At 35.6% G+C, this 22,180-nt stretch overlaps 1 protein-coding gene across 2 annotated transcripts in view; it reads right to left on the reverse strand.

The window, feature by feature from the left end:
- vps50 (VPS50 subunit of EARP/GARPII complex) overlaps positions 1 to 22,180 on the reverse strand; it is a 144,016-nt gene that overhangs the window by 79,174 nt on the left and 42,662 nt on the right. For both annotated transcript variants that reach the window (XM_082187047.1, XM_082187046.1), the window contains exons 12-13: positions 21,786 to 21,926; positions 10,727 to 10,856 (exon numbers count right to left, since the gene is read on the reverse strand). In XM_082187047.1, coding sequence (XP_082043173.1) covers positions 10,727 to 10,856; positions 21,786 to 21,926 — 271 coding nt within the window. The remainder of the gene's footprint in view (positions 1 to 10,726; positions 10,857 to 21,785; positions 21,927 to 22,180) is intronic.

Consider the following 22,180-nt stretch of genomic DNA (forward strand, 5'->3'; position numbering starts at 1 on the left):
GGGCATTCTCTTTATTTTTATCTATTTGGAAGTCGTCACCTCTGACTCCAAACAGAGCCGTTATTGGATTAGGGTGAATTCTTAATTTAAAAGCTGAGTTTAAGACCTCAAAGACTGAAAACCAAAATTGACTCAGTTTAGGACATGACCAAAACATATGGGTTAGATCTCCCTTTGAAGCCTTGCAGCGGTCACAGGTTTCATCTATATTTGGGTACGACAATTTTCATTTTTGGGTGAACTATCCATTTAATTAACCAACCACAATTAATCCAATTAACATTTTGAATGATTAACAACCCTAATAATGTGTCCTGCCCAACTCAAGACTGAGGCTCATCTTCTCTGGCAGGTCAACAGCTTGTTTATTCAGGAGGGATATCAAGGGTAAAGTGACATTGATTACTTATTATAACCTTTCTTCCTGGGAAATATGAAAGGGTGCAGGTGTACAACTGTAATTCACTGCGAACAGCAGGAAATAAGATTCTATTAAAAGATGGTCAAGATCGTCAGGTTTCTTATTAAAAGCAAAAAGATGAGTGGCAAAAAAACAATGAGGAAGTCTTTGACCCAATCTGACAGGACAGCCTGACACTGGAGGGCTAATTCTCCAACAGGAATCAGAGCTAATTCAGTTCAGCAGGAAAGAGAAAAAAAAGGTCATAAGCAAATCATCATTAACGCCTCATTATACAGTGCTATGCATAAGTTTAGACACCCATGCTTAAGTTGACCTAAACCTAAACCTTAATTAAAAAAAATTTGGAAAAATCCAACCTTTAAGGACACCAATTTTCTTTGTGAATGAAAAATGTATCGTAAATAAATAAATGTTCTTCCTTAAAATACAGGGTGCATAAGTCTGGACACCCCTATGTTAAATTCCCATAGAGGCAGGCAGATTTTTATTTTTAAAGGCCAGTTACTTCATGGATCCAGGATACTATGCATCCTGATAAAGTTCCCTTGGCCTTTGGAATTGGCATGGTTTTATTTCAGTTAGCCTAATAGCTGGTTTGATTTGCATTGAGAGATGATCTTATGGAAAGTACTCCGTGCCAATCTCTAGGTATGGTGAAGGCTATGTGATGATGTGGGGCTATTTTAATTCCAAAGGCCAAGGGAACTTTATCAGGATGCATAGTATCCTGGATCCATGAAGTAACTGGCCTTTAAAAATAAAAATCTGCCTGCCTCTATGGGAATTTAACATACGGGTGCCCAGACTTATGCACCCTGTATTTTAAGGAAGAACATTTATTTATTTACGATACATTATTCATTCACAAAGAAATTTTTTTTTTTTATTAAGGCATTACGTTCAATTTCCAAAAGATGATTTTGTATTCCTCTTTTTAGTCAACTTTAGCATGGGTGTCTAAACTTATGCATAGCACTGTATCTTCATGAAATCAACAAAAAACATCTTGGTCATATAAAAGATCATCACACCATCATTCGAAACATATCTACTTAGGTCTAAACCAAACCAAATCTATTATTTAGATATACAAAGATAGTGCATTCATTTTTACTATGAATGGGAGAAAGTGCAACATGAAATATGGCAGAAACAGTCCAAAGACACACATTGGCTGGTCCAGCCTGAAATACGCTTTTTTAAAACTATTTGAGCGTTAAAAAACAACTTTTATGGGACAGTTAATGTCAGATTTTGTTGCTGATTTAAAATAAGTTATTTAAATGTGAGCGTGGCAAGCATTCCTTCAAGGATTTTTCCATTCATGTAGACTTGGTCTTGGATGCCCAAAATCTTTTTTTTAGGTTACACTTACAGGTGTGAGAACTTTTTTTGACTTCCAAACTGAAAACGTACATCCAAAGAACAGACTAACCTCTCTTTCACAGCTCAAAAAACATAACTGCAGCAAGAGATGCACGATTCTGGATAAATTCAGAATATTTTTGAGAAAAACATTTTTTGTTCAAAATGGAGACCCCGATTCTGAACAGATAACTAAACAAAATAAAATGTCATTTAACTAGAGATTCTGACAAAATGCTAATCGCTGCAATCTATTTAAAAATATTTGATTAATTTTAATTAATTTTTTTAAACTGTTTGAATGAATGATTCAATGACTCACTAGCCATGTTTACACCCTTCAAATAACGCAAATTGAAATTGCGAATTGAAAATATGCCCAATGGAAACACATCAATTTAGCAAAAACTCTAATTTATCGCAAAAAAGTTGTTACGCTTGCATGAGGTGGTTTTTCAGGCAATTCGAATGGAAACAGTTTTTGCGCATTTACAGGTCACCTGACGTAGATGACGCGGTATGTTTGGACAGAATACGAGACAGAGTTCTTTATTAAATTCATAAAAGACAGAAGAATCACAGGAATACTGGATTCTAAACCTCAAAGAAATGCCAAAATCAAGACCTCGAAGCAGAAATGAGGGAGAAACACCCAGAAACACCTCATACATGCCGCTCACAAGTATAAGGGTGGTTCCTTCCATTAATGCTTGGAAAACACACATACAAAGATTAATAATAATGGCTAGTGGAGTGGCTGGGATATAGTACATAAACCTACCAACGTCAGTTGCCATGGTTTTTGGATTTACTTAACGCGAGAAGACGTTTTAGTCGCATAACATCGGTTAATGGAAACGCCATCATTTCGCAATCGTTTTTTTTCCAGACATTTAGAGAGAGAAAAAAAAAATAAAAAAATAATTCAAATAAATCGCAAACGTTTTGCGCAAATCTGTAATGGAAACGCGCCTACTAATAGACTTCACTGGTTTCATTGCTAAATGAATCGGCGTTTTTTGAATGAATCTCTTGAATGAATGATTAAACAATAAACATTTTTTAGCAGTCACTTGTCGCCACCCACTGATGTGATGATGTAATTGATACAATCTTTATTTGAAGAGTCAAGTTACTTTCAATTGGTGATTTAATCTTTTTTTGATCGTAGACATCACTTCTGTGTTTGTCACGTCTAGTTTTGGTTTTGTTTCATGTTCATGTTTGTCTTCTTTTTGTGGTTTTCACAGTTATGTTATCATGCCTTGTGCTCCCCTTTGTCATGTGATTCCCTTGTCCTCTTGTGATCATCTCATGTGCTTCCTAGTTTAATGCGTTCTCATCGGTTCACTGTTTAATCCTGTTCACAGGTGTGTCTTGTCAAGTCATTAATCTGAGTGTATTCACGGACCTCATGTTTCCACAGTCTCTTGTCTTGTTCCCCGTTACCTCTGTTCGTGAGTTTCATGTTTTTGGTCAAGTTTAGTTCATGTTCATGGTTACGTTATGTTTGGCGTCAAGTTTAGTTTAGTTATTGTTTTTTGTTTTGTTCACATTCTGGATTTATTTCAATAAAGCTGCACTTGGGTTCTCACTTCAACTCGCCTCAGTGGATCCATCACAGAGATAATTTGATTATTGTAACAGAAATAACAATACTTTGCGGTTGAAAAGACTGTTTGCGAAGCTGTTTCATAACTATGCATGATCTATACATACTCTGTCTGGATCAGCGTTGCTGTGATCGTACTTGTCAAAGGTATAATAGACATTTGAATTGCTGTCATTTAGGAACAATATTGCATAGGTGTTTGAATCGAGATTGCTGTCTTTTAACGATTAACCGTGCAGCTCTAACAGCAACCCTGCATTCTTCAGACTAGAAGTGGTGATTTTATGCTTAGGGAGGAACATCCAAAAGCAAAATCATATGGTCATTCTTTCTCGAACAGTCCAGTATCTCCGTTTCTAGACAACGGCACGAGGGAGGCATTAAATACACAAAAACTGTTGAAATTTTCACTTCAAATGTTCTCATTCACATTTGACATTGTCCTCATGAAGACAAATGGTTCAGTAATAAAAGCGAAACATGATTTAGTGTCTCGTTCAGAAAAAGCATCTTTCCCAAAGTTCCCAATTGCTCCATTCCCACTCAGCAGAGCCAAACCTCTAGAGCAGGACCTTTAACTAAAGTTACAACATCTTCTTACTCAAGCACATACACATAAGACCAAAGGCGAGCAGCTGTGCTTTCCCAGAGACACAGACACCATCAATCAAAACCGTGAACCGAACACCAGAACCGATCCTTAGAAACATCCTGCCAATTCAAGGTGTAACTTGCATTCTAATTAATTACTTTTGACCGGTTTTGCCACACATGGTTGTCAGTGATTACACACCTTGTGAAATTAGATAGCAAAGCAAGTCACAGGCCAGCGGAGACAATTTACCTGTCGATAGCTCTGACAAATAAGTAGAGGAAAGTAAAGTCATCTCGACACGGACCAAGACGAATGCCGTACGCAACGGCACGCAACAACAGCTGTAATTGTCAATTTCACACAGGGATTGGTGCATTATTCAATGTTACGGACACACGTAAGAAGTTAAACATATCGGCCTCCTCATGATATACTGCAGAACAGAATATCAACTAGATGCATGTAAATAAATAAATTAAATGTTTGAATTTTCCCCAAGATCATTCATAGAAACATTTTAAAAGATGCCTGGGAAATGCAACCTCATATTTAATACCATTAAGCTTAAGGTAACACTTAATAAGGTTAAATTAGTTAAAAAAATAACAATGAACACCAGTTTACAGCATTTAAAAATTCTAGTTAATGTTAATATATAAATGTATAAATAATTGTTCAGTGTTATAGTAATTCATGTTCATTCATAATACAAGAAACTATTGTTAAAATGTATTTTATGCAGAAATTAGCATTACCCAAGGTTAATAAATGCTGGATTTTTTAATCAATTTCAAGAATCATTAGTGACTGAAATATTATGGGAACATAATAAAATGATCAAGCGTATCGTGTGCAATTCTCATTTTTAAAAGGTTCTCAAGCACATTTTGCAGCCCTGATGGATAGTTCATTTACAAAATGTTGTAAAAAAAAAACAATTTCTTACAAAGATCTATCGTTTTGCTTCTTAAGACCGCAATGTATCATCAGGAGCCGTGGGTATTCATTTTGTTTTGTCTGCATACGTTTTTGTGAATCTCAAAGTGACAGCACCCATTGACTTCCATTATATGAATCACAGAGGACCACGGTTTCAGCTAAAAATCTTCTTTACTGTTCTACTGAAGAAAAAAGGTCACCTATATCTAGAATAGCCTGAGGGTGAGTAAATTAACAGCAAACTTTCATTGTTAGGTGAACTATGTCTTTAATAGATGTCAACATGTAATTTAAAATTTAGAACATTCCTTTAGAATTGTACATACTGATTTGATTGGGCAGTTAAACATGAGTGTGTCAGCATGGCTTAGATTAGATTGGCCTTCACCTTTCGCTACTTTCTACACATCAGAAACAGAAAGGTGACCGAACGCCACGCTGGAGTGTGTCACTTTTCCTGTCGCTCATGAATGGTCATTTATCCTCATTTGTAGAGCTGGTATTAATCATTGGGCGTGACGGGCCTTGAGATTTGGCGGTTAACTAATTTAGCATATTCCATGTTCAAGAACAATGACTTCTTGAGATTAGGTGGCATTAATTACTGATACAAAAATTTGACAAGTATAGTGTGTCAGCCGTCAAATAGAAAATGCATTAATTTATTCTGACACTGACAGTAGGGAAGATGGAAAGTATAATCAAGGATACTGCCAGTCTGTGGATACAAACGATATGTAATATAATGAATATGACGAAAATAAATATGATGAAAGGTTATTGACAGGTTGACAAAATATTACCACAAACAACTGGCATTAAAGCCCTGGCATTAAAAGCTGTCTAGCAAACCAAAAATATTGTAGGTGCATTTGACTACATTAAATATTTATTATACATTAAGAGGTTTTTTTTTAATTTGTTTTTTTTTAATAAATTATTACTTCTATTCAGTGACAATAAAGACATTTAAAATGTTACAATATATTTTGTATTTCAAATAAGTGCTGTTCTTTTGAACTTTCTATTAATGTATGCTACCAGAATGGATTCAGAACTGTATTTTTATTTAAAAGAAAATTATACTTTCAGCAAGGATGCATTTGATAAATAAAAGATTATATAAAAATATTTATAATTATGCAAAATAATTTTATTTCAAATAAATGTTCTTTCTATTCATCAAATAATCACGACTTTTTTTTAATCAGTTTGCACAAAAATATTAAGCAGAACTGCTTTCAACATTGAACTTGAGCAAGAAATCAACATATTCAAATGATTTCTGAAGGATCATGTGACACCGAAGACTGGAGTAATGATGCTGGAAATTCACCATATCACCACTTTGCCATCAGATTAATAAATAATTAAATGTACTTAAAAAAATATATTAAAATAATGGGAAAAAGAGCTGTGTGTGGAAGTGTCAGAGGGTGATTGGCTTTCGATGTGCGTGACACAACAGACGTCTACTAGTTCTAAAAGATGGAGGGAATTTGGTTGGAAGAGTCTGGTCAGATTTTTCATTACACCTCATATTATTAATAACCAAAGTGGTGAACAACAGCAATGCTGGCGACAGTGTGGACATTGGAACGCCAATCACTCTCATATATTTTGGACGTGCCCAAAGTTGGAACAATTCTGGGACAGTATCTTTTTAATTACTGGGAGGATAATGGGTTATGTCATCCCTAAAGACCCTAAGATTTTCTTGTTAGGTCTACTACCTGGTGAGGTGGACATTTATCTTTTCAAAATTCTAATGATTGCATGTAAAAAGGCTATCACTCGGTCTTGGTTAAAGATTGACCCACCTCGGACTGAACAAGAATAGTGGAGGAGATACACTCAATGGAGAAGATGACATACTTTCTACGTATCAAAGGACACATATATAATAAGCGCTGGACAAAATGGTTTGCATATAAAGAAGCGGAACCATTTTAATACTTTATTTTGTTATTATACAATATATAGTGCCCCTTGTTCTTTCTTTTTGTATGTTGTGTTGTAAATAAGAAAAATGCCAAATAAAGAGTAAAAAAATATATATATATATATATATATATATGTGAAGAGTTCAGATGCAAAAGCCTCTAAGTGCCATCTGAAATTTTCTTCTAGAATGATCATTTTTATGAAGCTTGTATATTTAAGTTCAGTAATTTCACTTAAATGGCAATGAAAATGACCTATTAATTGCTATTTAAGTGAAATTACTGAACTTAAATAAACAAGCTTGATAAAAATGATCATTCTAGAAGAAAATTTCAGATGGCACTTAGAGGCTTTTGCATCTGAACTCTTCATATATATATATATATATATATATATATATATATATATATATATATATATATATATATATATATATATATATATATATATATATAAAATAGATAAGTTATTTTAAATGTAAAACGTATTTCACAGTATTACTGTTTTACTGTATTTCGATCTAAATGCAGATCTTGGTGAGCAGAAGAGACTTCTTTCAAAGAACTTACTGGATGAAAAAGGAATAGCTTAAGCCAACTTATAAAGTCTTCCCAAGTCAAAATATACCCAAGATATATATAGTAACTGTTGACACAAGCAAAAAATGTCTGTGCGTATCCTGAAAAGGCCCAGACACGGACACTGCTACACTGTCACAGTGTCTTCTGCCTCTCCGTATCCTGCAGTCCTGCAGATTAGTGCAGTCGTTTAGTGGAATGTGGGAGAGAGAGGGGAAAAAGAGATAAAAGAAATGGGCGGAAGATGAGAGAACATCTTAAGAATATAAACTATCCATTAGGGCTGCCAAATGTGCTTGAGAACCTTTTTAAACTGAGAACAACAAATGATAACTGATGATACGCTCTGTGTCCCCATAATATCTCAATCACAAACGATCTGTCAAATATCTCAGAATAAATATAAACACAGAAGAGCATATAAACTGAGCTACAAGAACATCTTAAAATGTTTAAACAGTGATAAATGTTTTATTTCATTGATATGATTCTATAAGAATTAAGGCCTGTTCACACCAAGAACAATAACTCCACACCAGCGGACGACAATATTCTGTTTTATGATTGTGACGGATTTTTTCATCTGTCACTTTAAATGCTTATGAAAATTGGGATGCAGTCCTTCTACACTGCAAAAAATAATATGCATTTGTTTTATTCCCCAGAAAAAATATTAAAATATGCTGAAAACAAGATATATTTAAGCAAACTGCATAAAATATGACTTGATAGTTTTTTTCCCCAATATAATTGAAGATATCTAAATAATTCAAGATATTGAATTATAATTTCTACTTCAAGTAAATTCAACTTGTTTTTTTCCCCAATATAATTGAAGATAATTAAATAATTCAAGATATTGAATTATAATTTCTACTTCAAGTAAATTTAACTTGTTTTGCACTTTTACATGTTGTAACTGGGAAATGAGACAAAAATACTGATTATGAAATTAAATTATTTTTGTATCCATTGCTATAGATCGAGATTAATACTATAAAGCACTTTACTCTTAAAAAGTATTCTTTATATGGTTATTTTCCAGTTAAAAAACAATAGGAAACATGATATTGACGAAACTTGAGTGTATTTTATTTTGTTCCGTTGTCAGCTCTTCCATTCGTTTTACACATTAAGCTCACTAAATTTGTTTTAGGTAAGATTTTATGTTATTTTCTAAAAGCCATTTTGGCAGAGTCGATGATAAATTATGACTGCGTTGCAAGTAATTGCTCTTTTGAGGAATGATGGGGAAGAAAAAAAGCACAGAAATGTGTGCATTTCAGAGTCTAAATTATTTAATTCGGGCACTGAAATATAAGTAACAAAGAAAAGACATACAACAGAAGAAAAGACAATTGATTAAATATAAAGTAGTACAAAGTTGATGTGGAAATTAGTGCGGGAAAATAACCACAAACAGTTTCATAAAAAATTTATATTCTATTAAAACAAATTATATTATATACCCTGATTTAATATTTATAGAAAACCATCATTACCTACAGCAACAATGGCTGTTCAGTCAGTAACATTGCGTATGCTTGCCTCTGCAGGGGTTATTAGGGTACTTTAGAAAGGTTCAATGAATTTCCAATGACAGACCTAACCAAGAACAAGCACCAATCTATTTCAGCAGTGCTCAGTGACCTCAGAAATCGAAGCGGAGGCAAGACGGAAAGGCAAACGTTACAAACTACATTGCAGTTGGCTAACGCCGCAGCGGCCCTTTCAATTACCCGCTCAGTCTCCTCGGCCACAGCTGCGCACACCCAAAGCCATTTCCTCTGAATATACAAGGCAAGACCTTACACTATAAAAGAACAAATGCAATGCTTATAAATCTAGCCATCACGGGGTAGTGAGCACCCTAATGAATCCCAAGCACTTTCTACTAAAACTGATTTAGAGTTACATACAAAAGAGCCAAAATACAGGAGTCGACCTCTCCAGACGGTTTAGAGGAACACAAGGGGACTTAGAGAGTTGCGTCAGCAGAAAGATGAACCTCAGGTGCCAAAGAACGCTGGAAAAAATACTATTACATAATGTCAGAGATGAAACCTAGCAAGTGGAATCTGGCTATCCCATTAAAAGACTAAATAAATAAATAAATACAATTCATTTTACAAATCTCATTCTTAACCAGTATATTTGTCTATATAAAAGATTATAAAATTACTATCAAATTGCATAAGGCTATTAAGAGAAACTAGGGTTATAATAGTTAACTAAAATACATAAAACTTCAGTAACGATTAAAAAAAACTTGTATAGCCATTATGAAAACAGCAAAATTTATAAAACGAACTAAAATTAATGAAAAAGAAGAGACAATATAAGCTTAACTATAAGCACACACGGCAGGTTTGTCGTCTGTCGCTTTAAATGCTCCAGCTCGTTAAAGCAGGATGGATTCTGATTGGCTGTCAATGTTTTTATTGCTCATCAGCTGGAAAAAATTGTGAAAGCCATTCCAAGGTTACTGTTCGTCTGTCATTATTGTGGTGTGGAGTGTGGACTCTGCTATTCTTTTACATTTAGAATGATTTTTAAAACTATTAATTTGTCAATATCGTTATAATTATCATCCTTGGTGTGAACGGGCCTTGCCACTGAAAGAAACTATACCATATTTTGTCTTATTCCACTGGTAGGTTTTTATCATATCTTACAAAATTTTGTGAAGAAAAAAGTAAAAAACCAAAAATTATATATAAGATAAAAGTCAAGTTCATACAAATTCATACACAGTTTGGGTAAGGTACTTTATTTTGTTTTAAGGATGTTTTAAATGGAAAACAAGACCAAGATACTGCTGGAGGATTTTCCCCCATTGCCAAATATACAAAAGGCATTATGATGGGGAATATGGGAGTGTTAATATTACAGCCTACTTGAACCCGATCATCTGATCAGAGCTACTGATTGTTTCATGGAAAGTCATGTCGGTGTTCTGTTTGGTGCCGTTGTTATTATTGTATCGACTATGCATGACATTCTCCAAAATTCTCCTGTGGAATTTTGTCTTGATTGTCAGCTAAAAAGTATATTACTGGCACAACATGTCATGTTTGAATCTTTTGAATAGTGCCTTTGGTTAGACTAAAAAATAAAGAGCTGTCTTATCAAGAGGAGTGACCAAAGTACTTATGCCAACAAAATTGTGTTTTTTTTCATGTTTAGCACAATCTTTTATCATATTCAAAATACAATTTGCCTAAGAAATAAACCCATGACTCTTTATGCAGCAGACAAGAGTGACTTACCAGGAGTGGTCTCTTCTTCTTTGTAGTGCTCATCGTGCCACTGCATGGTTAGATGGTAACTGAGCATCACCTCCCACAAGGCTTTGCAGAGGTCGGTCAAGCAGGGGATGTAGCTGTCTGTGGTAATGTGCTGGGGTGAGAAAGATAAAAAGCAAGAGCTTCAGTCTCACCATTTTAATTTCAACAAGCTCCAACAGTTTCACCATGAGAACTACATGCGATTTCAAAAAAGCTGTGAGACGCCAGAAGATGACATTTTTGAGTCAAATAATGCCTTCATTATAAATATCTAGTTCAGTCATGAAACTCTAGAGGGCGCAGGCTGAGAGATCCTTTACATGCAATTTGCAAGCAATCACATCATCACATGGCACAAGGTGACTGGCCGCTGCTGATCCTACAGCCAATGAGATTGCTCCCTCAACATTTAAATTGTCTAATTCAGTGTTTGCTGTAGGGTAGTTCCTCTGAATATATAGAGTCTATCTATCAATCTATCAATCTATCTATCTATCTATCTATCTATCTATCTATCTATCTATCTATATGCATATATATAGTCATTAATGTCAATACGTTTAAGTTAAATGGTGATTAGGGCTGGGTGATCTAACTATTTATTTTAAATAGGTTTTTTGCCTTTTAACGATAACCAATATTCTTATTTATACATAAATGTTTTCACTAAAAAGTTCATAAAAATAACATTTAATTGTGTGTTCACATATTTTTTTTTTTACATTGAATTAATAAACATAACTATTTAACTATATACACTCCCGTTCAAAAGTTTGGGGTCAGTAAGATTTATTTTTAAAGAAATTAGCATGTTTCTTAAAGACATTTATTTCATTAAAGACATTTATAAAATTACAAAAGATTCACATTTCGAAAAAAATGCTTTAAATAAAAGTCAAATAAAAGTTCTTCTGAGCTTTCTATTCATCAAAGAAACTTGAAAAAAATATATATTACTGTTTCCATAAAAATATGAAGCAGCACATTGCTTTCACATTGATAATAATAATAAATGTTTCTTGAGAATAATGTAATTTATTCCTGTCACGGCAAAGCTGTAAAAAAAAAACGTTTTTTCTCTAGTAATAGTAGTACACATAAGGTACGCCAACTCATGTAAAATGACCACTCACTCGGGTGACAAAATTGATAGCATGGGTAAAACGGACTCCCAGAAATGAAATGAACTGGACTTTACTTTTTTAAATTGGAAAAAGTGTAAGACATTTGAATACTTCCTAAGGATCCAGACAGAGGCATCCTGCAAAAACTCAAACCTGAGAAAAAGACACTAAAGATCTGCTAAGGAACCCAGTTGAGCATGACATTATCTCTTCTCAGATGTATATGCATCCTTAAATCAAGCTGAAGACATTTGCAATACAGTAAATCTGACAGTGAGGGAGCATGAATTCACCAGAGATAATGATTGACCTGCTGTGGCCCTTAATGAATATTTACCATGCGATCAATCCTTCAAAACCTCAGAGAATCGCTTACATTCCTTGGAACGCTATAATTAGAAATAATGCCTAGAGACAACAAAACAAGCTCCTGTCTGGGATGAGAGACTGTATATCAAATTGGGAGGTGGGCTGTGTGTACTGAAGTAAAATACAGTTTGAATCAACTCTGACTTCGGTGACACTGGCGTTCTCAGAGGAGCTCCCATACTCCCTTTGGTCAGTGCGATTTGTGGCCGGGGAAAGCTGACATAAACGTCGCCATGTCTAGAACTGCAGCATTGCCGACTCGTCCATACACATATTCATCAATGCTGTCAAAGCAGTGAGATGCTGGAGCTCTGTCCCTGCCTTTTCTTCTTAACCATGCTTGGAAACTCTGCAAACTGCTGGAGCCTGGTAAATTACGATCGGCCCGAGGCTCGTCGAGGCTGTTTTTGAAGGCAAGGGAACGGCACATAGCAACACGGCCTCCAGCTGTGGAAAAGCTACCCGTTTTTGAGCTTAAGTTACAATTTATGTATTACAGTCATAACTTTTCGCTACAGAAACACGGTTACTGCAAGGCTTATTTGTAAGTTTACCAATGGACTTTGTACATTTGGACTAGGCTTTTAGTTTCTAATTGTCTATTGTCAAACATTTACCTAATCTTACCCAAGTTACCTAACTTTACTGAAGTTTACTGATTGAGGTCACTGTGTAGGAACTTCAAATATGTGAACAACATTTGTAGAGCAGATGGCAGAGGCATTTTGCCAGGACATGTTTAATGTCTATGAGAAAGAGCATAAAAGGAAACTCTGAACTATTTCAGTCCAGAAAACGTTTCCATTTAAAAGCGTTCTAGCAAAATAAATCTTGGAACATAGGACAACAAAATACCCCATAATTTTACCTGTCATTAGTAAATAATAGGAAATTAAACCGTGTCTACAATAGTTTTGATTTATTCTGTTTTATAAAAATTATAACATACCATTATTACTCACAAGCCCCAAAAATATCTGCCCTCATACAAGATTAAAATACATATTCAACGAGAGAAAATACAAATACGCATTGACAAAAGAATGGGGTTAATTTAAAAACATACCTTTTACTGTTATGATTCACCGTTTATGGTCACCGTTTAAGAGCAAGGTCACACAAGCTCTGATGGATTTAATTGGTTTTCAAAATTTTAAAGGCTATTATGCAAAATTATCTTTTATAAGGTGTTTGAACACAGATGTGTAAACAACCAGCCTATAATGGTAGAAATCCACCCATTACTTTTTCTTATAATCCCCATAAATCTCCAAATGAGTGGGTTCCAGATTTCCCCCTACTCTTACATTTGCGCAAATCCTTTTACTCCGGGCTGATTCACAAACGAGGGTCAGTTCAATGCTGGATCTGCACAAAAGTTTTTCCTGAAAGACTTGTAGATTAACATGACGGTACATGCTATAAGATGAGTTGAATCACCAAATCAACTACATACATATACATGTATACACTAACCACTCCGGTTCAAACATGTACGTCTGAACACCGCCACTGACAATTTCTGACATTTTGGTTGGGTGAGATTCTCCAGTTTTGTTGTTGCCGGAGTATCCAAAGCAAGAGCTGTAAAGGCTCCGCCCTCTTCTGGAATCCGGAATCCGGGATCCGCAGCTCATTTGCACTTATAGGGACACACACAAAAACGGCGTGTTTTTGCTCACACCCAAATATGACAAGCTATTATAAATGATCTGTGGGGTATTTTGAGCTGAAACTTCACAGACACATTCTGGGGACACCAAATACTTATTTTACATCTTGTGAATAGTGGTATAATAGGTCCCCTTTAAGTAACTGTGCTTATATTTTCTACATAAAGCATTTTTTTTTCTCATTTTAAATACACTTAAAAGTTTGAAGTCTATAAGATGTTTTAATGATTTTGAATGAAGTCTCTCATGCTCAACAAAGCTCCATTTATTTGATCACAAAAACAGTAAAACAGTAATATTGTTAAATGCCATTACAATTTAATATAACTTATATTTGAATATATTTGAAAAATAATAATAATATTTATTATTATAAATTCTATTTATTTATGATGGCAAAGCTGGATTTTCAGTCTTCAAGTTCAAACTAAATTATATATATATAAAAAAAAGTAATGAACTGCTTGAAGTGAGTGGTGGGTTCTTACATATTTATGCTTAATATTTTGTCAAATCTGATTAATATCAGGCAGTGATGAGTAATAAGCAAGGGGAAAAAAATCACAAATCCTTGAGAAAATGGAAGCTTCCAAACATAAATGAACACCTCTGAACATATAACACATTAATTCAAATCAATTCCTTGATGCATAAACTTGATTCGGCCCTGTTTTGACCCAGTACTCAAGAACCAGTGCGTCCTGAAAAACACATCAGGTGTTTCCCTGCATTTTAAGAGACAGTTAGTCAAGGATAGCACTTACGAATCACACTCGTTCAACCAAGTAAGACTTTAAAACAAACAATCAAATGAATAAAACACTCATTCACTTTTGTATTCACATGCTGAGACACAATGCGACCTGATCCGAGTGGCTGCGATAAATCTAATTAAGTCTGTGCTGCATACAGAAAAAGCTCTGGGCATTCAGAGGTGATTCATCACTTACGGTAATTCTGCAGACACAGATAAACAAGCTCATATGAAACCATCCCACACAACTCATTACACTAGAGCGTCTCCAACTAATGCAATGAACGGTGGCTCAAGTATTTTACCGAAGGAAATGTGTAACATTGCCAAAGCCACCAAAATGTAATGCTCAGGGTCGAAAGCAATAATTACATGAGCCATTTGTCTTATTTGAAGTTGATTGTTTGGGACAGCTACAACCCTTCTTTGAATAAAGTTGTGTAGTTGCCATCATTGAGTGTAAGGAGATACTTGGATGCTCAGCTGGATTAACACTGATCCAGTAGTTACCACACAGGAGGTATAGTATTCTCATTGATGTCGAATGACTCCTGCAGGTGAGCAGAAGGAGAAGTCACTCATCCCATTCAAACAATCAATCCCCCATCCTCTTCAGATGACTTCCTGCTATGAGAATCGAGCCATTGTTGCCAGGCAACTGAGAGTTGGTGGAGGGAAAGGATGATAAATGTCTTTCTAATCTCAAAAGGAGTCATATTAGACAGACAGATGGACATTATAGCTGAAATTTTGATAAGATCCTTTGACGCTTTGAGAGGATGCATCGGATTCAGGCAGGTGGACAGAAATGGACTCAGGTTAGCGGTGACTTCACTGAATGGTGTGCTGGGAATTACATCCAAAAAAACATGAAAAAGATCTTTCGACTCGAGTACTCTTGTTTCTTCTCCCTAGTGTCTCAAAACATCACTGGGGGTTTTTCAGGGCTGATCTCTGTTTGCCGTGATGGAAGAACACTGCTGGGCATCAGAGGTGGCCGCCTTTCTAAATGCAGTCAAATCATGTACATTTTCAAATATGATTTGTAGTAAATTTCTAAAGCGAAAGAGAAGGGAAAACAAAGTGGGGGAAAAGCGTTGCCGCCGTCAGCAGTCTGTAAACATGTAAAGTCAGCAAATCTCTGTGGCGTCTTCTCTTCATAACCAAGCTGAAGACGTCAAAGCACAGATGGCAGAGCTGGAGAGGCTCAGTCTGGATCAAGGGTTTTCGAGTTCCTCAGGAACAGAATGTGAGGATCATACGGCTTTGTGACATTAGGCTACTTCCAAGTTTGTGTATAAATGTATACACTTAAACTTGGAAGTTTAAGGGCACTTTCAAAGTGAAATGTCCAGTGACTGGCACTAAATGCAGTGTTACATTTTCTCAGAAACAGTTAAATTGGACTTTGGCAACATATTACACGGGCAGTTCAGAAATTAAGTGTAACGTGAGTGGCGCTAAAAGGTTAAAGAGTCATGTATTTCCAATGAGCCTGGGTTGGATAAATCACAAAATGGACATATTTATCCAATTAATAAAGTAATGAGGTTTCATCATCTTCCCACAAGATTATCAAACAATGGTAGAGTAATTAGCCTGGTGCAGGACTGAAGCTTTGAAAAGAGAAAATCAGCTCTGGAAATCTCTCGAGCGCTGCTCCAACTGCAACCTCTTCACTAAGAGTCGGACGTCAGTGAGGCACTTTACACTCAAACGTCGATCTCTGACACCCTCCAGAGAGGAGAAAAAAAAGATTTGCTGAAGCGATTCTTTATGAGGGTTTGATGAAATGCGAGTCAATTTTTATAAACGCTCTTACCTGAGCTTTAATTCTGACGCTGCACCTTTTGGGAACCTTACGGGGTAACGTTCAACCTGCTCAGTATGTGGTCAATATTCACTTACAGTACAGTGAACACAGAGAACAACAAAACACATTCCTTAGTTCAGCAGGACAACTAATGAAGCTTTAATAGTTAATGTGCAGCTGCATCCTGAAGTTATAACCTTCATTCATCCTTTACATCAGATTGGGCTCAAAAAGGCGTACTGCTGTGTGTGCGGCTTTCCTTATTGGAAACATCAATGTAGCCAATGTCTGCTGTCTTAATGAACAGAATCAATCAAATTCTGTTCACTGTTCACTTTCACTGTCAAAACTCCACATGCGGTCCTTGCGTGAGTCAGCTCTCGAAATGTGGCATCATCAGAGATGCCACAGATAACGGTTTTCACATATTTACTATTCAGGAGGCCGACAGTTCAGAATCTGACAGCTTGATATAGCACAGAGGACAGACAATAAGACTGCTCAGATGATAATTGTGAAAGCTTTTACTATAACTAAGGGTGGGAAGCGAGAACCAATTCAAAATTCTCATTCAAAATTAATAAAATAAAAAAAATGTCATGAAATTCGGTATTTTCGGTATTTTCATGAAATTCAAATACTGAATCTACAGAGTAAAACATATAGCACGACTGGTGCAGTGTAATCCTTATGTATCTTATGAGCTGATACCTTTTAAAGATATCTTATGAGCTGATACCTTTTAAAGATATCTATAAATAAACAACAACAAAAAAACAGTTTAAACCGCTTGCTAAATGAATGACTTAATTCCATTGGTCAACGTCGCAAATTTGCGTGACCTGTTGCGAACTTGTTGCGAAATCTGTGTGGGGAAATCGTTCACCCATTCACGAAATTCCTATTAACGTGAACTCCTATTGAAATTACTGGATTTCGTCCAGTTTGTTGAACAACAGCAAATGTGAATGAAATTGAATTAAATGTGACTGCACCTTCAGTCAGTATATTCTGATTCCCAAACAAACGACTCTTATGAACTAGATTTTTTCAGAGAATCAAAAACAATGGACGCTAAGTCAGAATAGCTTGATGGTTCTTTTTAGTGAATCAAAATAATAAAGTAACAGCATAGTCCAAAACGCAAACAAATGACTCCTATGAGCTGGTTCTTTTTAAATGAACCAAATACAGTGCATGACCAGTCATAAGAGTCGTTTGTTTGGGAATCGGACTATACTAAGCCGGTTGATTTTAGTAAATCAAAGGCATATAGTACAATAAGTGATGTCTGATTCCCAATCAGTTGACACTTACGCGCTGGTTATTTTTAGTTAATAAAATACATTTAGAACAGAGAGAAAGTGTTATATACTTTACCATTAAGGAACTGGAACATTTAAGATTTTTATCGAATCAAGAACATGATATACAGACTGAACAATATAGTCAGATTCCGAGACAAACTGGTTCTTTTTAGTGAATCAAAAACTAACTTCCTAAACCACAAGTTATCAGTCATGTCTGACTCGGAATCAGAACAGTTAAGAGTAGTCAGATTCTGAATCAGAATAGTTAAAACTCTTATTAAACAGAACTTCATAAACCGCCTTGAACTATTAAAGTCAGCATGAAACAGAAGTTGCAATCCTCTTCACTATTGTGAAACAAGAAAAAAATGGTTGATCTCATTTGAGTGACAGGTTGTCTCGCCCTCGCGCCAGTAATAATCATGTGCACGGATAAATCATTTATAATAAGCACTGCAATATTCCATTAAAAATAAAATCCATTTTGAATTCATGGTGATTTTAAGAAGCCCTTACTTTCCAATTGCACATCTTGTTAAATGATGTTAAAAGAGAGTATAGACAGTACAAGCAGTTCATGAAAATAAACTTTTGCAGAGATGGACAGCAGAGTTGGAGGTGGAGAGGGAGCTAAAGAGATGCTGATGAGGAACACTTTCATGAAGTGCCAGTGTTCAGCTGCAAGGTCAATATCCACTCAGGCCCATCGAGAGCGCTCTAAAACACGAGTGTGAGGGACACTGATGGTAAATAACACTGATACTCAGCTATGAGGTAACTTCCAGAGAGTGTGCAATTTTTAACATTTGTTTTACCATTGTTGATGTGCACTAACAGGGCGTTCCCCACTACTGTTCATCGACCTCACTTATTGCTCAAAGCCGAGCACAGGAGATCTCTGAAGGGACGGGATAATGATAGTTTCATGTAAAATTCATGTAGCGCTTTGCATTATGATGTGACCTTTGGAGCGTTCCAGCTATGCTGCATTTTAATTCCCACGCTGTGGTTCAAAGTTCAGGATTGAAGTGATTGTCATTAGCATACCACTCATCGTGTTTACTTTATGTTTACTTTATGACGCTCAGGAGAGTTTGAGAGTCGGAGATGACGCACTGTCCACGGTCCTCAAGATGAATTCATCTGCAATATTTGCTCTGCTGGGAGATGAGACTTGGGGGCAAAACCCCAGATACAGGATTCATTTTCTTTCAGAGGTTCAAAGGGCACCGTATCCAGAACGAAAACTGAAATGAGCAACACAGCATCTCATTGAGGAAATGCTGTTGTCATTTTTAGTGTGCGTTTCAAAGCAATGTCTCAGAGAAGGAAAATCAAAAGATTTTATCAGCTGAGCCAACACCTCAGGCAGCGACAACCCGTGTCTGAGTGTTAAAGGCATAGCACATGTTGCCAAATTGTGTGGTGATAAACACGTATATGGACCCAACAAGCATGATCTGTCATGTTGTCACTTACAAGATCAAAAACAAAGTTTGGGGGGAACAGTTTGGGTGTCAAAGGAAGTCATCAAATCGAGGTCATTGTGCTATAAAAACATCCTGTACATTTCAGAACTCAAAACTTTCCTTTTTATATCCAAAAACAGCTTTTATTGAAACCAAGCTCCGAAAACGACTCGTTTCGGATTGTGTCATATTATGATGTAATAGTGTGACGGAAGGCCACCTCTGCAGAATCAGACCTACGCCTACTTCTACATCATCGCATATTTGGCTCCGCCCACTGGCGCATTAGTGAGATGAGTTGAGAAGAGAGAGATACGGGATCACCTGACTAAAAATAACATTACTTTCCAAATTACCCTAAAGCTAGGAAAGTGGTTATTTATTTTCAACTATGTGAATGTCTCAATAGAGCTTTATTTATTTGTTTGGTACATTTCACTGTGGATTCTTTGGTAAATCAGTCACAATTTCGGTGCAGGCTTTGCAAACAAACTTTTACTGTAAGATATGGACCCCACAGTAATGCCACAACAAGTCACGTTGTTAAAGCGTTAGACCAAAAAGCAAAAGACCAGCATTTACATGAAGGAATCTTTTGTAACAATGTAAAAGACTTCATTGTCACCTTGGATCAATTTAATGCATCCTTGCGAAATAAAAATAAAAATTTCTTTGGTTAGACTTTATTTCAAGGTGACGTAGTTACATAGTACCTACTCACATAAGCACTGAGAAATATTAATTAACTACATGTATTTACTATAGAGTTAGGTTTGGTTTAGGATTATTTAGTTGTTATAATTCATAATTTATTGTTATTACTATAGAAAGTACATGCAGAAACGTGTAACTAAGTCACCTTAAAATAAACGTATTAAAAGTAAATCTTACTAACCCCACAATTTTGAACAGTAGTGTATAAAAATGCAAGGCACAGAGGGGCAAAACAAAGCTTCCTTTCAAAATCATTTACTTATGTGGAATTAATGCTCAATGCATTCAGTTCAAACATCCCTTGATTGTACCAGATGAACTCGAACATAAGGGCTGTTTTACCTCAGCTCAGCAGATAATAACAATATTCCCTTCTGACACTCAAATATAGTACAGCCAGGTGCAGCTAAGCCTACGCAAACTATTTGAGCTCTGTGCCAATAGCAGGTCATAGAAAGAATCCAAGCACTTCAACTCTAGATGAGAATCAAGGTACATAGTAATTACAGAATTATAGAAGTGGAACCAGTGCTACTTCTCTTAAATGGTTTGAGATAGTGGAGAACAAAGTAAGTTCTTAGAAATGTACACTACCATTCAAAAGTTTGGAGTCAGTAAGATTTTTTAAAGACATTCATACTTCTATTCAGCAAGAATGCATTAACTTGATTAAAAGTGACAGTAAGGACACTTTTCTATTTCAAATAAATGCTGTCCTTTTAAACTTAATATTCATCAAAGAATATTGAACCACAAAAATATTAAGCAGCAAAACTGCTTTCAACATTGATTATAAAATGAATTGAGCTGCAAATCAGCATATTAGAATAATTTCTGAATGATCATGTGACACTGAAGACTGGAGTAATGATGCTCAAAATTCAGCTTTGACTTCACAGGAATAAATTACAATTTAAGATATATTGAAATTGAAAACAGGTATATTCAAATATCATCTCACAACATTACCCTTTTTTACTGTAATTTTGATAAAAAATAAATAAATGCAGCCTTGGTGAGCATAAGAGACGTCTTTGAAACATTAATAAATCTTACCAACCCCAAACTTTTTTTCCAAATATTAATTAATATTTTAGTAATTAATATTAAAGATTTTTTTTCCTTCATTAAGATATCATGAAAGTTGTATGTAGAGGTGCATTCAAGTATGTCAAGACTTTTTTTTTAACATAAATTAATAGCTATAATATTTCAGTTTAATGTAAGAATAGTTAGTGGTAGTCACAAAGAAATATGTATGAAATTATTATCTGTAGTGCTCCATCTACTGGAGGAGCTTAATATTATTTATCAATAATATAATCTCCCACTTGCAATATCATACAGTAATAAAATGTGACCCAGAAAAGATGACTGCAATTTTGTTTGTGATCCAAGGGTTCAGTGCTTCTATACAAATGCAAATGAGAATTTTAGTATCCAGGCTGAGACTGCATTTTGTGGCGAGTCGCTACTTTGGCAGAGACTCCAATTTTTCCTGTTAACTCAAATTAATTGCTTCATGACTTGCTCATGAATGAGATCTCCTGCCCCGTTCACTGCGCAATATCTTTCCCTCTCGCTACAGCTAGACAAATACACGTCATTTCCAAAGGCTCGAATCTAACCTATTTTACGCCTGTCTAGAGCACAATAAGAACGAAAACGAAGAATGATTTCATGCTCGAGCAAAGAATATGGCTCACAGTGACTTGTGGAAGTGACTCTGATTTGAAGTATTCTCAAATTTTACTGGACACCCATCAAAATGCGGTATGGGGGGGGGGGGGTTGGTGGACGGGGAAATGGACATACCGTGCAAAGGTCCTTGTACTGCATTTTCTGGAACTTGGTATCGGCGTTGCCGGCGCACAGCTCTACATATCCCAGCACCACCTGGAAGACAGTGTTGTGGATGGCCTGGGTGAAGTGCATGTGCAGCTGATCCATGGCCGTCTGAGGAGAAAGAAGAAAAATAGGAATGAGAGGGGAATGCCGGGTCATCTGTGGGATAATTTTTATATAGCATTATTATTATTCACAAAGGCATCAATAAAAAAAGAAAAGTAAAATCAATACTAAAACCTACTGATGTTTTTTTTTTGCATTGCCCAAAACCGTATATTTAAAACCTGCTGTATTGACTTGGTAAGCTATCTTTAACCTCAACTGCTCTCCAAAGAACTGCTTTGAAGCTTACTTAACATTAA

This window comes from Leuciscus leuciscus (genome assembly GCF_965113295.1).
Source record: "Leuciscus leuciscus genome assembly, chromosome: 12".
Lineage (NCBI taxonomy): Eukaryota > Metazoa > Chordata > Actinopteri > Cypriniformes > Leuciscidae > Leuciscus > Leuciscus leuciscus.